Below are 18,388 nucleotides of genomic sequence, written 5' to 3' on the forward strand. Positions count from 1 at the left end.
AGAACAATTTAATACAGATGGTTTAATACACAGTGTAGATGCTCACCACCCCGTCTTATCCGCAGCCCATCTCGTCCCGAAGCTGCAATCTCGGACGAACGCGAGGCCCCGAAATAGAGAGGGGAAGAGAGAGAGAGAGAGTACTCTGAGAGTGGGAGTACTGGGGCGGGGTGGGGGGGGAGGGCGGCGCGGAAGCAATAGAGCAAAAGCGCAGAAGCGCAAAAGAGCAGAAGCGGCGAAAGAGCCAAAGCGCAAAAGCCCTTCTGTCCGGCTGACCCTCACTTTTATACTGGGCATGACGCTGGATGATATGGAATACTAATTGGCCAGTTTGGCCCTCAATCTTAAGTTCCACCACAAATCACAAGGGGAATCGTGGCCCTCTTGTCCCGGCTATGCTCCCCTCTTATCCCGCCGTGCTTCTGCACTCAGGCCAGGACATGGCATACTGAAAAGCTACAAACATCAGCTTGCTATCAACTTTCTTCTCAGAGTGAGCCTCTGAGTAAAACCAAAACACGGAGCTCTTCTAGCTGCTAAAAAGAAGAGCTAACTCTGTCCCAGCTAAAACCAGGACAGAATGACATCTGCTTTCCTCCAGTCTTTGGACACTTCCCTTTTGCCATGATTGATCAAAGGTTATTGAGAGTGGCCTTTCAATGACATCTGCCAGCTCCCTCAGCACTTGTGGGTGCATCCCATCAGGGCCCATGGGCTTGGTATATCCAGTTTGCTTGAGTATTGCCAGACCTGATCTTCCTTCAAGAAGACATCTTTCTTCCTCCAACCTCACCATCTGGTCTCTGGGACCTGGGGTTCCTTAAGACTGATCTTGCTAGCGCAGACCAAGGCAAAGAAGGCATTCAGTACCTCTGCCTTTTCCATGTCTGTGTAACCAGGTCCCCTGTCTCATTAAGCGATAGGCCCATGTGTTCCCAGGTCTTCCATTTGTCACCTGTGTACTTACAGAAGGCTTTCTTGTTCTCTTTGACATCCCTGGCCAGATTTAGTTGCATTTGGACTTTAGCTTTCCTAATGTCATCCCTGGATGCTCAGATATTGTTTCTGTGTTCCACTCAGGTTATCCATCCTAGCTGCCATCCTCTGTAGGCTTCATTTTGAGTTTGAGTTTAGTTAGGAGCTCCTTGTTCATCCATGCAGGCCTCCTGGCATTTTTTTTTCCAACTCTGTTGAGCTTGGAGGAAGTGATCCTTGAATATTAACCAGCTTTCTTGGGCCCCATTTCCATTGAGGGCCTTATCCCATGGGACTCTTCCAAGCAGATATTTGAAGAGGCCAAAATCTGCTCTCCTGAAGTCCAGGCTTGTGAGCGTGCTTTTCACCCTCCTTCCTACCTTCAGGATCCTGAAATCGATCATCTCATGATGGCTGCAGCCAAGACTGCCTTTGACTTTCACGTTCCTAACAATCTCTGGGTTTTTTTTGGTGAGTATGAGATGCAGCACAGCATCTCTCCTCATTGGCTCCTCTGTCACTTGGAGGAGGAAGTTATCATCAGTGCACTCCAGGAAACTCCTGGATTGCTTGAAACATTGATGAAAGTGATATCTACCCTGGATGTTGGTTTGTCCTTGTCAAAACTGGGGCAATATTTCCGTTACTGCAAGATTCATGAGTGAGCTTTGTACCAGCCCTTCCTAAGGAGTTTCACTTGTTCTTGTTCCTGTCACTATTATTTTGCTTATAATAACTGTACTAATTAACTGTCTTTTTGTTCTTATCATATTGGCGTTTCCAAATAAGTAAAAACTATAAAAATACATTAGTGTGCAATTCGTATAATTTATTGAACAAAGAATAGAAATTAATTTCTACACAGCTGTTCTAACCTTATCTGTTCTCCCTAGGAACAGGTGACTGCACAATCAGTATAAAAATGAATTAATGACAAAAGGAACTATATTTTACACATTATGTGTGCGTTTGTATAAAATATGAATACAATGGGATGTGGATTTCATCATGTTATATAAAGGGAGCTGTGTATAACCCGAATTTGACTTTATCATAACATTAGTATTCCCCTACATCTTGTTGAGGGTTTTTTTATGCTTCATATTGATATATCAGAAGGTGTTGTAGGCTGCTGACTCTTCTACGGAATTAATCTTAACTTTGATCCCTTTTATCATACTGTGCAGGAGTTCTGAAGAAAGCTGGTGGGGAGCTTTTAATAGGAGAAACTAGAGCAAAAGAAACCAGTGTGCTTCCTGAACAGTTACTTCAGGTAGAAGAGGTGAGTGAGAAAAGAGTCTTACACTTTGTAGGGGATTTTCTTTTGTCTGTGTCTCCAGTGTAGTCTGTCATTGTGTTCATTATAAACACCCATTGCCATTATTTAGCCACTGCAATTAATTTTAGGTGCAAAGTCTCAGTTAAGATGGAATAAAATCTTATGGCGTTCTTGAAGTGGTTGCTATTTAAGATTTAATTACAGAACGGATTTAATATGAGAAGTACAAGATACTTCATAACAAAATAGTAAAAAAATGCTGAAATATGATAGCTTTCTTCAGTATTAAATATATTCTCAAATATAGGAGAATCTTAAAAAAAATCTATCAAGTTCTTAGCAGTTGATCATAATGATGCTTCCTATAGGGATAAGTACTCACATGGTGTCCAGTTTCTTTGATGCCAACAAACTACTGTGCAGTAAGCATTATTCTTTGTAGAATGTATGTACAGGATTAAGTTTTTGTCTGGCTTCCTTTTACTACTAAACAGATTTTTATTGTTGAATTTATGGGACCTAAATACCCTAACAAGTCTGATACTTTGTGATAGTGGAATTTAATTTCCTAGTGGCTCAGTTTTAATGCTGAAATGACTTTTTAAAATGTGCTTTGAATCAGTTTGTAAAACTATTGTTTCTATATCTTATAGATCACGAAGAACAATATTTTGAGAAGGTTGAGCTTTACTTGACTCAAGATTTTTGAAAAAAAAAAAAAAAAAAAAAAAAAAAAAGAAAAAATGGGTGTCCATGAGGCCTACCTCTGTGCTCACTGGAGTTAGGGTTGGGAGTGGGGAAGGGGAAAGGAAGGAGGAGGCAACTTCTAAATTTTGGAGTAAGCTGGAAGGGCTCCACTTCATAGCCCTTCATTGTCTTCCACTTTATTTTTATAGCTGCAACTTGTTAGGAATCCTGCTTTTATTTTCTCCTACTATGCTCTCATAGTGGGGATCTTTACTGTACATCTTATGTCATTAAAATATTTCTCTTACAGTGGTGCAATTCCCAATTGGCCACTTCTGGTAAGATTTAAGTCTGCTCTAAGTCACGTGAGCAATGCAAAGGAAAACTACTGGAAAAGAAACGATGTCCTACTGTGTCTCCTTCTCACAACTGTTATGCTTCAGATAACTTCAGAAGTCTCTGTTTATAGAAAGCAGAGAACTGATGTAAAGCATAGTAAAAGCTTATATTGGCTAAAAATGAGAAATCTCTATTTAAACATTTTAATCTTTGCTAAATCCAGCTCTGGAGAAGTGAAATCCAGCATGGCTGTATTGAAACCAGCTTCTCTAAATGTTTTCCATTAATATTCATGGTTAGTAGCTTCCAGTTGTTACCTTGCAGTGAAAATTTTTACAGGGTATCCATTGCTGAATTACTTGTTAAGCTACTGAAAATGGTTACAAATGTATTTGACCTTGTTAAATAGATTCCATTAAAGATTATAAATAATGTAAAGATGAAGTATGGCTATTAAAAACCACTCTTGTTTAAACATTTTTTTTATAAATGTATTTCTTAAAAATTTGATGACAGATTTAATATTGTTATGCATGTTCATTTTTGGTGAGTGTATTTGCTGCTTTTAATAAGATTTCAAGGCTAGAAGACTATATTTTAAGTTATTAAAGTGAATTTCCAAAGATGATGGTGTCCTTTAATTTAATTATGAATGTTCCTGTAAGTTTCAGACAATAACACACAATAACGAATTTGGATTGATTTAATGCAAATATGTATTTCAGCCTATTCTGCTGAATTTTGGCTGGAGAAATGCATTTAAAGACCTGTCTTCTTCTGTGGCTCACTGTATAACAATAGCAGTTGAGGATTTTTCAACTAAAATTCTTCAACATGAGCAGAAAGAAGAGTTTTCAGCTGCAGGCTATGCAATGAGTCTTGTAAACAACCAGCAAATGAGGGAGTCCTGCGGAGCAGTCCAACAGGAGGAGCAACCAAAACGAATTGCTAAGGCAGGTATCAAAAGATCTAAAGTTTGAGGGGAGACAGAATGCCAAGGCTGTTTGCCATCTACACTTTGAAGTACTTACAGTACCATTAATATTCTATATCTTATATACATGGAATTAAGAAGACAGTGAGAGGCATTACAATATGAGGCTGAACACAGCTTTATACAATAGCCTAAGGTCTATAGTTGAAAGAATTAACTTCTAAACTTCGCTGGCATTATTGTTTTCATCCAAAAAGTTCTAAAGCATTCTGATTAGTATCTGCTCTGTCACCAGATGGTTTGGTGGGAAAATACTGAAAGCTTTGAAGCATAGCTATAAAGGGATTTCCTGTATTCATGTCCTGAGACATGCCATTTAACTAATCAGCATAACCAATAATACGGCCAAATTAGAGTTCTTTGATTTGGCTGAAAGGTCATTTCTGACAATTAATTATTTTTTTTTTCTGAGAGAAGATGTGTTTGAAAGTTTTTTTTTATTTAGTAAGCTTCGCAACTGTTGCTTAAAATAACACATAAGCTTTTGGGATATCATTTTAGGGAGATCGATGTACGAATTAGTATACTAAGAGATGACAAGTTTGCTTTCCAATTCAGTATTAAGAAATGTGTTTGTATATTTTCCAGAATAAATTAGTTTAGAAAAGTGTCTTTGTTTACAAGGAATTAACCTTATGCTTTGAATGTACAGCTGATGAAATCATAAACAAAATGAAGGCATTGCTAGCGTAAGATGGTTTTAATTTTTTTTCCCCAATACGTACTATGCAGCTTTAAAGCAAGAAAGAATGAAATAATAATTCATTTACTGTAGATAAATGTTTCTCTCCTATATAACTGAAGGAAATGTTTGTAAAGCTGATTTAATGTATTTATGTTTTATGCCAATTTCATTATTCAAGAATCTGACCCTAGTGCGTATAAATTAAACAGTGCTGTCAGAATACAAATAACTTGATGCCACCTTTATTTCTCTCAGTTTTGTTCTGACATCTTGGAAGAACTTGACACATTGCTTCCATTGGCTCTGGCATGCAGAGATGATTCTCTTCAGGAAATTAGGGCAAACTTTGTAGAGGCCTGCAGCAAAGTGGCAACAGCTGTCCTGGCAAGACTAGAGGAGAAAAGCAAAGATGTTCCCTCCAAAGCTCCCCTGCAAGACTTGTATGCTGCCCTTTCCACAGCGATATATGTCTTTCAGCATTTTACAGTGTATAGCAATGTAATGAGAGAAACGAGCAAAAAGTGAGTCACTTTTACTTGTAATGGTTTAATTCAGACATGTATAATATAAGACCTCATTCCATTTCGGTGATACAGTATGGTGGTAGTTTTCCAGATTGCATCATACTTTTAAGCATACGTACTACATGTACTATTTATGGAAAGACCTGAGTCAAAGCTATTGATAGTCTAAAGCAGCCATTGCAAAACAAATTATTTATGTTTAAGAACTGCATTTGATTTGCAGATCGATATTTTTTATTTATTAAGCTTCAGTAAATTGGATTGTCCAGTGAACTGAATGTACTCTGCTCTCATATAATAGAGGGCTAAGGCCTTAATTTCCTTTTCTGACCTTTGCAATAGCTGAATTTTCATAAAATCTGATTTAGCACATACCCCTCTTAGAGGACAGTATAAATATACATTAACATTCCTGCACTTTTTCCTTACAGCGTCTGTATTCAAAAATGTGAATAAATACATCCAGTGTAGTTTCAGAATTTATTTTTCATTGCATGCAGAATAAAGATTAGAGAAGATATGAAGCAGTAGTGTAAAGTCTAAGACAGGGTTTGATCTGGGGAGCAATATAACTGCATTTCCTCTGCTTTTAGGAGATTTTGACTTAAGATACTAGGAATATTTTTAGTGGTTCATGTGTTTCTCACCACATGTAATTTAAAAGTAGAAACTGGACCTTTTGGGAGAGACACCTGAACTAGTGCAATTTTCAAGGACTGTATGATTTCTAAGGTGTTGTATGCGCTGTCGAGCTACTTTCTCGCTGATGTTTTACTGGCTCCTGCATGAAGTGTATCTTTGTGAATGGGAAGTCTGAGCCAAAATATTGCTCAATATTTCTACTTATGTGTATTATGAAAGAGTTTTAGTACATACTTATGGAAAATAATCTCTGGACTCTGTGTTTATGTTTTCTTTATCACACTCAGTGCTGATGCTATTATGCTTCAACCCAGAATCTCCCAGTAACTGAGTAACAAATTTACTTTTGTCTCAGAAAATAGGATGAAGCAATATATTTCTCAGTAGCTTGGTTAAATGAGAATTTATAGGTGAGCAGATAGATTTAAAGAACTTGTGAAACAGAGGCCAGATATTTTTCAAAAGTGAATGCTAGGTTCAGACTCCAGGACCAAGAGGAAATGAATGATTGATACCTAATAATCAAAACCATTTGCAGTACTGGGGATTGTTACCTCCTACCGCACAGCCTTTCAATCTTTGCCTCTTTGATCATTCTCTCTGAACAGACCCCTATTCCTAGTGCCTGTCCAGCAATATCAGGAATTCATCAACGCTCTCCAGTTTCAAGTTACGGACTACTGCATCAGAGTTTGTGCTACGAGCATTTTACAGGATGCTGAGAGCCACCACTGGGATGACTGCAAAGCTTTTTATGAGGTGTGAGGTTAAGTTTACTGTGCCTCCCTTTTACAAAATGTGGTTTGCTAGTTGCCAGCTCTGACTAATTAGAAGCATAAGATCAGCATTATTTTTACATAAAGATTATTGGAATTTACTATTTTGAAATACCAGTTGTTGCAGGCAAATGGCTCTGTAGAAATGTTGTAGGAAAACATAGCCATTTAAAGATGAGATAATCATTACCATGGAGTGTTATGGTCATTTGCTTAAGAAAATATTGTTTCAAGTTCAAGACATTTATATAGAACTCAGTAGACACAGTCATTTTAACTCTTCTTCTTATACAAAGTGTGACATATGAAGATGACAGCTATTTTTCTCCTGGAAATTTTTCATCTGATTCTTTGATTTTACTTTTCTATTGGCTCCCCTTTTCACCTTTTGTGAGTGAAGGATGTAACAAAGAAAGATGGTCAATATAGTTACCTTCAGCATTCAACAATATATTTCTGAAATAACTACTGCAATTTCACCTGCAGGTGAAGTCACAGGTCTTCTCATAAACTATAGTCCTAATGATTCTGTGAAAAAAAACGCTAAGGATCAAGTGAATTATTATAATATTATTGGGGTTTTTTTCTTCATCCCAGTTAAATGCAGACATAGACTGACATATACTGTTTGAAATTATTTTCACTTAGTTTCAAGATGAAGGAAGGTATTATATGTTTTTTGTCAATAATAACTGAGATTTCCTGAGACTAATAGAATCATAGAATCATCTGATTGGAAGAGACCCTCAAGATCATCGAGTCCAACCATTCACCCTGCACTGTCAGGGTCCCTAACCATATTGCTTAACACCAAATCCACACGGTTTTTAAACACCTCCAGGGATGGGGACTCCACCACCTCCCTCGGCAGCCTGTTCCAATACTTCACAACCCTCTCTGTAAAGAAATTTTTGCTGATATCTAAGCTAAATTTCCCCTGGTGTAACTTGAGGCCATTCCCTCTCGTCCTGTCATTCATAACATGGGAGAAAAGACCGACCCCCATCTCCCTACAACTTCCTTTCAGGTAATTGTAGAGAGTGATAAGGTCCCCCCTGAGCCTCCTCTTCTCCAGACTAAACAGTCCCAGCTCCCTCAGCCGCTCCTCATAGGACAAGTTCTCTAAACCCTTCACTAGTTTTGTTGCCCTTCTCTGAACCCACTCCAGCACCTCAACGTCCTTCTTGAAGCGAGGGGCCCAAAACTGGACACAGTACTCCAGGTGTGGCCTCACCAGTGCTGAGTACGGGGGGATGATCACTTCCCTGCTCCTGCTGGCCACACTGTTTCTGATACATGCCAGGATTCCGTTGGCTTTCTTGGCTGCTTGGGCACACTGCTGGCTCACGTTCAATCGGCTGTCGACCAGGACCCCCAGGTCCTTCTCTGCTGTGCAGCATTCCAGCCACACTTCCCCAAGCCTGTAAAGCTGCAGGGGGTTGTTGTGGCCCAAGTGCAGGACCCGGCACTTGGCCTTGTTGAATTTCATACAGTTGGCCTCGGCCCATCGATCCAGTCTTTCCAGGTCCCTCTGTAGAGCCTCCCGACCCTCAGGCAGATCAACACTACCTCCCAATTTAGTGTCATCTGCAAACTTGCTGAGGGTGCACTCGATCCCTTCATCCAGATCATTGATAAAGATGTTAAAGAGAACAGGCCCCAACACTGAGCCCTGTGGAGCACCACTGGTGACCGGCCGCCAGCTGGATTTAACTCCATTCACCACCACTCTCTGAGCCCGGCTGTCCAGCCAGTTTTTGATCCAGCGAAGCGTACACCCATCCAAGCCATAGGCAGCCAGCTTCTGCAGAAGAATGTTATGGGAATCGGTGTCAAAGGCTTTGCTAAAAATGAGATAAACAACATCCACAGTTCTACCTTCGTCCTCTAAACAGGTCATTTTATCATAAAAGGAGATCAGGTTGGTCAAACAAGACCTGCCCTTCTGTATATTATTTGCTGTGTGAGAGAGTTTGAGTGTTTTTGTGAAATATTTTCTAGAATTCTTACATGAGGGAAAACTCTGTGTGATACATGTATTTACAGATGTAATATAAAAAGCTGCTGAGTCAGTGACAAAAGTCTGTACTGGACAGGCAGACCTTAATATGAGTAATCTATCAAAGTGCCCATCCCTCAAAAACAAGTAAATAAGCGTTTTACTTTTGTTTGAATGTGAGACCAGAAGTCACTTTTGGCAACTGATAAATCATGATATGATCTTCACTGTCTGTAGTCAGTATGGTGCTTCTTATTAGTGACCCAATAACTATTCACCATGGAGGAAACCTAATTGCCAGAAATAGACATCTCAAGAAGAAAGGGTATGGATTAGCTGAACAATTTATTAGCTCTGCCCCTGAAGTCATGCAGATCCTGCAGAGCTCAGAAAACCGGAGTAGCTTAGAGCCAGGCACCAGAAGACCTTAACAGTCATCAAGAGCAGGTTCTGGTAGGAGCTTTTCCTCTCTCAATGGGAACACACTGGCACTTGTGCAAGATAGCGTCTCACAGCCTGTGCTGTGTTTTCAGTGGGATCCACTGCTGTAAACAGCATCATGGTCTTGCTTCTTTAAGGGGAAGCTGCACTTGGCTCTCTGTTTCTGCTTATCTCTTGAGTAGCCTAGCTCTTGAATCTAGTTTAGGTCAGGACCCTCACTACTACCCTTCCCCCTTTGGCCCCAAGTTTTGGGTATTACATGCAACTATAAAAGATTCAGTCCTCATCTGTAAATTTCCAATTGCAGTTTCATAAAGGAAAAAACAATGCCTGCCCTTTGGTTTTGTGTGCACGAGTAGTAGAGAAGGAAGAGGAAGAAACCTTTTGTTCCTTGTGTTGCATGCTTAATTACAAACCAAATGGCAATCCTACACTTCAGGCATCGCATGAAGTTTCTCTTCTTTTTCCACAGTGATATAGGACATTGAAGTGTTAGCAAGAATATGTGAACTTCCCATTTCCCACTAAGGACATATTGACTAATAAAACTGCTTAACTTAACTTGATATGCAAGTTGTCCAGAAAGAGGACAAAACCACTGAAAGACAAATGGGAAGGAGGAAGAGGCAGGGGACAGTGTCTGTGTTTAATTACCACAGAGCTGCAGTTCCTCTATCCATTTGTTTATTTGTTTGTACAATAGTAACATCTGAGGAGAACAAGTTCAGTAGCACAATGTATGGTTATTACATTCTATAAAAGACTTTTCTATGGTGTTAAAGATACGAACAATGTATTTTAAAATATTTTTGGACTTTCATATCCTATTTCAGTACTTGCTTACCCGTCCTCCCTGTGTCATGCACCTAATCCAATAGTGGTAACTGGAATTAAAAGAAAATCCAAAATACCAATTATGATTAAAGGGTAAACACAGAGATTATAATCACTGTGAGATCACAGAAGATTCTAAGTATCTTTTAGGAAAGTTAAGCAGAGATTTTGTGAGACAAAAGTAGCGGATTTGTGGTAATGTGTGATCTGAGCTGAGCTGTTAAGAGATCAGGTCCCATTCAGCGCTCAGAGTCTCAGCTGCCAGGGAAGGAAACTCTCCAGGTTCAGGATCTCGCTGGTAGAGTGCACTGAACACCCACTGTGCCACTGGGCCAGCTATGCAGACTGCGTTTTCAAATGGAGTTTTTAGTGTAGCAGACATCTGCTGTAGCTTTGGGAACTTATGTTTTCTAATAGTCAAAGAATAAAGAATTGTCTGTTCAAAGATAATATTGAGTGGCTTATGTAATAAAGCGCAGCTGCTTGTTTCCTGATATATAAGCTAAATAAAAGCTCACATCTGTTTGTATGATACGAAGCCTGCAAAAATAGCAGATGTTTGCCAGTAGAATTGTGTAGAAATGACAACAAATGGAAAAACAGGTCAGAAAAGGGGAATGAATCTCATTTAAATCTTCAATGAAACTGTTGCTTCTGCAGTGAAGATACAATGTTGGGAAAAAAAGGTATTATTCAATTTACTGCTTTAAATTAAATACAGCAAAAAAAATGAAGCGATTTGTGTTTATAGTTACATAGTTAAAAAGTAAAACACACCAACATTCAGTTACTTTAAAAAAAAATACCCTATGTTAGAAATTCAATTTAGAATTATATTTCTTGTTGTTAAGTCTGCATGGCTTTTGAAAATTTTTAAATTTCTTTTTGTAAATGGAAGATGTGAACAAATAAATTATTTTCCAAACATTCAAACTAATTATTATTTACCTGGTAAGTTTATTCTGTAACAGTTGAAATGTTTTTGTGGAGAAAGGGAAATGTTAGTAAAATGTCTGTAGGGTAGGGTTAGGGGTTTATTTCTGCATAAGTTCTACTATAATGTACCTTAAGAGTAGTTATGGTAATATGTTTTAGAAACCTAGACTTACAGAAATTTATTAACTTTGGAGTTATGCAAAGTTATGGAGTTATGAGTTGACTTATGAAGTAAATTTGTACTTTCTTATGATGATGTTTCAGTGTTTCATGCAATAATGTTTGAAGTTTATTTCATTTAAGAAAAATAGGAAATTATTTTAATGTGTCCATTATTTTATTACATCAATTTTTGGTCAATATAAGACAATCTTATTTTTCCTGTGTGGAAACACTTGTCAAGTACTTGATTGTTCAAAATACCAGAGTTATCATTTTTGATTTGCCTGTAGAAATATGCTTAAAATAGTTGTAAAATATCCAAGGTTGTATGGATGAAGAAAATTAGGCATATAATTTTCTCTTGAAACTTACCTGTATTATGTTTTTCTCTGTGTTAGTGAAACGTGGAAAATTGGATGTCTTAATGATTTTTCTTTTTTTTTTTTTCCTAAACAAGATTTTAGAGATGCCTACACCAATCGTAAATTTAATGACTATATCAATGTATCAGTGGTCACAAGTTTGATACTTTTGTACTTCATCATAATTTACCACTTTTTAGTATCAAATACACCTCAAATATTATGGCAGAGAAATACTGAATAATGTCAACTTCCAATAATCTGCTAATGTGTCTAAAAAAAAGCCAGATTATTTGGATTTATTATTAGAGAATGCCTGTCAAACTCTTACAGTGTTTTAAATATCGGGGTTGTTTTATATTTCTGTTAATGCTAAAATATCACAAATTTTTAAAGTATTTGTCCGCTCCACTGAAATGTGGTAAGTGAAGACTGAAGTCTTCGTTCTGGTATAGCTTCATCGTAATGCTATTTTCTGAATAGGCACTAGTTGAAATATTTAAATGTCAGTTGAACTGTGTACTTCTTAACAATATCATGGATTAACCACTGTGATTCTGACTCTGTGTCTTATTGGGGTGGTTCTATATAGGCAATGAAATACTAATACTGATGCTGAATCCTTCCCAGAAAATGTTTGGTTTCAATGATTTACCATTATAAGATGAAAAGAACATCTTGCTAAAAAATTCTGGACATATCTTGTTATCAGTTTAATTGTTCAGTTGTTATTTTTCTCTGCTCTTGTTACATATTCATTTTATATAACCAAAGTTTCCTAATCACGGTTATGTGTGGCACTTATGAATCTGGGGAAATACATATGCCTAAGTAATTTAAATACTTATTGTCTTTTGAAGACAAAATCATCTGACTATTCTAGTGAGTACAGAATACTCTATATGTTTTTAAACTAGATGTATAATACTATGGGGTTTGAGAATTGGTTAATAAGCATATAAAATGTCAAATGCTGTGGTTTGGTTTTGTGGCAGAGCTCTAGTTTTGTAATTAAAGTGGAACATGCTTTTCCTTGCTAATAAAGATGTTTCACATCTTGTCAAGGACCATCTTTTGGTCATCATGTGCCTGAAATTCTTCAGCTGTTTCCTTTCAGATCGAATTAATTAGACTTAAAGGAACTAAATTGACATTTTAGAAGGTGTGTTTTTATAATTCAATATGTCATGGTTTTGCTAGGGGGAAAGATGCTCATTCTCTATCCAGATGTGGCATTACTTCTGCTGTGCTCTTCATCATGATCTATGGACTATTCTACCTCCCAAGACAGCCCAAGAGATTCTTACTGATGTACTAGAGCAATCTTTGGCTATGCTGTGCTCCAGATATTGTCAGGCCTGCCCTACGTACAAGAGAACACCACAAATCAGGTAACAATTGCACATTTAATGCACACTTTTAATGAAAAAATAAGTAAATCTTAGTTTTCTGTTATGGACTCCTTTGTTTCAAATTTAAATGTTAATGCATATGAAGGAGGGGATAGACATAATTTATGTATTCTGATGTTCATTTTAATTCATAGAATCATAGAACAGTTTAGCTTGAAAGGGACCTTCAAGATTGTCTAGTTCCAACCCTCCGCCATGGACAGGGACACGTTCCACTAGATCAGGTTGCTCAAATCCTCATCCAGCCTGGCCTGGAACACTTCCAGGGATGGGGCAGCCACAACTTCTCTGGGCAACCTGTTCCAGTGCCCCACCATTCTCAGAGGGAAGAATTTCCTCCTTATCTCTAATCGAAATCTATCCTCTTTCAGTTTAAAGCCATTATCCTTTGTGCTGTCACTACATTCCCTTGTCAAAAGCCCCTCTCCAGCTTTCTTGTAGCCCCTTTAGGTACTGGAATGCTGCTAGAAGGTCTCCCCAGAGCCTCCTCTTCTCCAGACTGAACAGCCCCAACTCTCTCAGCCTGTCTTCATAGCAGAGGTGTTCCAGCCCTCGGATCATCTTCGTGGCCTCCTCTGGACCTGCTCCAACAGCTCCATGTCCTTCTGATGTTGGGGACTCCAGAGCTGAACACAGCACTGCAGGGGGGAGTCTCATAAGAGCAGAGCAGAGATGCAGAATAACCTCTCTGGCCCTGCTGCCCACACTGCTTTGGATGCAGCCCAGGACACGGTTGGCTTTCTGGGCTGCCAGCGCACATTGATGGCTCATGTTGAGCTTCTCATCCACCAGCACTCCCAAGTCCTTTTCCTCAGGGCTGCTCTCAATCCATTCTCCGCCCAGCCTGGACTTATGCTTGGGATTGCCCCAAACCACGTGCAGGACCTTGCACTTGGTCTGGTTGAACTTCGTTAGGTTCACACCAGCCCACATCTTAAGGATGTCAAGGTCCCTCTGAATGGCATCCCTTCCCTCCAGCGTATCCACCGCACCACACACCTTGGTGTCATCTGCAAACTTGCTGAGGGTGCACTCGATCCCACTGTCCATGTCGCAGACAAAGATGTTAAACAGTGCTGGTTGCAATAGCAACCTCTCAGGATCGGGTAGTAGATCACTACTCTCCACTTGAAGATCAAACCTTTAATCACAATGGTGTGAATGCGACCATCCAGCTAATTCCTTATCCGCTGAGTGATCCGTCTGTAACACCCATGTCTTTCCAGTTTAGAGACAAGGATGTCGTGTGTGACAGTGTCAAATGCTTTGGACAAGTCCAGGTAGATGATGTCATTTGATCTTCCCTTATCCACCAATATGGTAACCACATCGTAGAAGGCCACCAAATGTGTCAGACATGATTTACCTTTAGTGAAGCCATGTTGGCTGTCACCCATCATCTTTTTTTCCATGTGCCTTAGCATAGTTTCCAGTAGCATCTGCTCTGTGATCCTGCCGAACACAGAGGTGAGACTGACTGGCCTGTAGTTCCTGGGTCTTCCTTTTTTCCCTTTTTAAAGATGGGGGCTAGGTTTCCCCTTTTCCAGTCAGTGGGAACTTCACCAGATTGCCACAACTTCTGAAATATGATGGATTTCACAGTGGCTTAGCAACTTTATCCACCAGTTCCCTCAGGACCCATGGATGCACCTCATCAGGTTCCATGGACTTGTGCACCTTCATGTTCCTTAGGTCTCAAACCTGATCTTCTACAGCGGGCAGTTCATTCTCCCAGTCCCTGCCTTTGCCTTCTGTGACTTGAGCTGTGCGGCTGGAGCTCTTGCCAGTGAAGACTGAAGCAAAGAAGTCATTGAGTACCTCAGCCTTCTCTCATTTAATAAGGTGATTCTTGAATTTGTCACAAAGTGAATTGAATCATCTAGTCATGCACAAATTAATAAAAATGTTTTTTTAATTAATATCATTCAATATATTTTCATCGTAGAGGTTTTACATATTATTTTTTAATACTTTACCTGCGAGGGTATGTGTCTTTTCTCCTAATGGTTCTTGAAATGTTAGAAATCTGATCTGTAATGTACATATTATATGTGTGTTTGCCTAAATTTTTCTAAAATCAAATAATCCTTACAAATGCAGATGATCACATGTACATCCATTGGCTTTTAGATGCTTAGGTACTTTTTTCAGTCCAACTTCGTGCCTGCCATATTTTTTGTGTTTATCCATCTGTTTCCTATCTGTTGTATGTCATCATAGTCCCGCATTACACTGTCCCGCACGACATTCTTCTCTCTAAACTAGAGAGGCATGGGTTTGATGGATGGACCACTCGGTGGATAAGGAATTGGCTCAATGGCCGCACTCAGAGCGTAGTGGTCAACGGCTCGATGTCCAAGTGGAGACCGGTCACGAGTGGCGTCCCTCAGGGGTCCGTGTTGGGTCCGGCCCTCTTCAACATCTTTGTCAGTGACGTGGACAGTGGCATGGAGTGCACCCTCAGCAAGTTCGCCGATGACACCAAGCTGTGTGGTGCCGTCGACACGCTGGAAGGGAGGGATGCCATCCAGAGGGACCTCGACAGGCTGGAGAGGTGGGCCCGTGCCAGCCTCATGAAGTTCAACCAGGCCAAGTGCAAGGTCCTCCATCTGGGTCATGGCAATCACAGGCACAAATACAGACTGGGCAGAGAATGGATCAAGAGCAGCCCTGAGGAGAAGGACTTGGGAGTACTGGTGGACGAGAAGCTCAATATGAGCCGGCAATGTGCTCTTGTAGCCCAGAAGGCCAACCGCATCTTGGGCTGCATCAAGAGGAGCGTGGCCAGCAGGTCGAGAGAGGTGATTCTCCCCCTCTACTCTGCCCTCGTGAGATCTCACCTGGAGTACTGTGTCCAGTTCTGGAGCCCCCAACACAAGAAGGACATGGACCAGCTGGAGAGGGTCCAGAGGAGGGCCACGAAGATGATAAGAGGGCTGGAGCACCTTTCCTATGAGGACAGGCTGAAAGAGTTGGGGCTGTTCAGCCTGGAGAAGAGGAGGCTCCGGGGTGACCTTATAGCGGTCTTCCAGTACCTCAAGGGGGCCTACAAGAAAGATGGGGAGAGGCTGTTCAGGAGAGCCTGTTGTGATAGGACAAGGGGTAATGCTTTTAAAATAGAGGGAGGTAGATTCAGATTGGATATTAGGAAAAAATTTTTTACCACGAGAGTTGTAGAACACTGGAACAGGATGCCCAGAGAGGTGGTGGATGCTTCATCCCTGGAGACATTCAAGGCCAGGTTGGATGAGGCCCTGAGCAACCTGATCTAGTTGGAGATATCCCTGTTTGTTGCAGGGGGGTTGGACTAGATGACCTTTGAAGGTCCCTTCCAGCCCTAACCATTCTATGATTCTATGATTCTATGATAGTCTTGTGAGGTTATGTTGTTGTCGTTTGGGTTCTTGCTATTGTTTAGGCCAATGACCCATGTTGCTCTGCCAGTCAATATCAACAGGCAATAGTTTATTGACTCAGAAACATTTCATGTCACAATATGCTGACAGGCAGTTAAAGTTTTGCAAATTGAAGATGTAGTTTACTTGTCATTACTGTTTTGCTCCAGTAGGATTTGAAAATAGTATGTACATTCTATTTATACTTTATCATAAAGAAAACTAAATTTAATTTATTTATAGTTTAGAAGGTAAGTTGTTCCTGTCTAGTGGAAGAGGAAATTTCCATATTTTTTAAGTCGTCTTTTGACTAATTTCAGTAACAACTTTTTTGTGGAAGCTGAATTTTTATAGTGTAGTACATTCAGAATTCCTACACCACTAAGGGAAGATGAAATCTGAAGTCCATGCTATGATTTAGGTATTTTATGTTGTCAGAAGAAACGGTATTTAACTGACATTTACAACTATTCTGATGTCCTCAGTAGTGTTATTTTCACTTTTTTTCCCCTACAGAATTGATATTGCAGCAATTTTGATGTCCGCTGAAGATACGCTCTGGTCAGTTTGCAGCTCTGTACAGGAGTTTCTGAATCCACATGAAGACAGAGATCTCAAGATCTATAAAATACATAGCCACTGCAATAGTCTGCTCTCAGTGCTGGCTATTTTAACTTCACCTCTGAAGAATTTGTATGAGTGAGTATGAAAGAAACATTCAATTCAAGATAAACTTGGTTCTAGAGTTTACATGGATAGATCTACAAGGTGAATAATTGTGTTGAAATACGAATGCAATGCATAGTGTTGACACATTTTGATAACCTTTGACTATTTCTTGGTTTGGTGTTGAACTTAAATTTTTATGATCTTACCTACAGCCCAATTATATCTGCTGGGATTTTTTTAGCTTTGGATCAAACTCCTATACTGCATGTTTTTTTTGTCTGGTGATAACATAGACCATAGAGAATATATGGTTTGATTTCCTCTGTAACACAAACAGCAGAATTTCGTTAATAACTACTAACGCAAATTTGCAATTTGCTGTTCAGTTAGGACACGTTTTGTTAGAACACACTATTATCAGCTTAAAAACGTTTATTGTTATGGTATTGGCACCTTTGGTAAGGTATTCAAGGACTTACTCATGCAATTGAAAAAAAATTCATCTTCTTACTAGTTTAGATTATCTACCTTCAGCTTCCAGGTCAATTAGAATGTTCTGCTGTCATCCCATACTAATTCTGTAAGTACTGAAATTTAAAGGTAATTTACTGGGAATAATTATCTGGTTAGATGACCAGTATTCTTAAAAAAATATTAAATAAAGTGTCAAAGTGTAAAAGGGAAAGAGTATAGAATGCTTATCTTTATAAAATTATGTCTCCACAAGTCACAACTGTAAACAAAAGGACACACTGGCACTGACTGAGTCTTTCATTGCTTTATCATGCTAAAAATTCTGCTGTAAATTTGGTGTAAGAGACAATACAAAGATCAATCACACATTTAAAAAGACAACAACAAAACCCCAAACTAAAAAAGTCAAATCCTACTGAACTGGCTTTTATTTTATTACTCTAAATACGAGTATTCTAGTTTTACTAGTGATACAAAGAGCAGGCTGGAGACCTCCTACCTTTAAGCTTCTTTAACTAAATTTTTTTTTTTTTTAATGTGTGGGCTCATTTTAATGTTTCTGGGCTCTGAGGAACATGCAAAAGTGGATTGTAACTGAATGTTTGATCTTATATAATGCAGGCTCATGAAAAAATAGCAATTAAGAAGGTGACTCATGAACAGATTAGGTAGTCCTGCTGTGGCAATAGTAATGGAGGTAGGAATGGACATTGTGGTAGCTGTAACTGTTTTGATGTTTCACCTTGCCTTTATGAAAGCCCTTAGAATGATGGACTAAAATAAATACGTGGTATAGTCTGTTC

General features: G+C 39.3%; 1 protein-coding gene across 1 annotated transcript in view; it reads left to right on the top strand.

Moving 5' to 3' along the window:
* The window catches only part of KIAA0825 (KIAA0825 ortholog), a 241,253-nt gene that overhangs the window by 51,507 nt on the left and 171,358 nt on the right, over positions 1-18,388 (top strand). The window contains exons 5-10 of the mRNA XM_086629541.1: positions 2,163-2,257; positions 4,006-4,233; positions 5,215-5,480; positions 6,734-6,884; positions 12,836-13,026; positions 16,959-17,141. Of these exons, the coding sequence (XP_086485667.1) occupies positions 2,163-2,257; positions 4,006-4,233; positions 5,215-5,480; positions 6,734-6,884; positions 12,836-13,026; positions 16,959-17,141 (1,114 nt within the window). The remainder of the gene's footprint in view (positions 1-2,162; positions 2,258-4,005; positions 4,234-5,214; positions 5,481-6,733; positions 6,885-12,835; positions 13,027-16,958; positions 17,142-18,388) is intronic.

The sequence above is a fragment of the Tauraco erythrolophus genome, chromosome Z (assembly GCF_009769465.1).
Source record: "Tauraco erythrolophus isolate bTauEry1 chromosome Z, bTauEry1.pri, whole genome shotgun sequence".
NCBI classification, from domain to species: domain Eukaryota; kingdom Metazoa; phylum Chordata; class Aves; order Musophagiformes; family Musophagidae; genus Tauraco; species Tauraco erythrolophus.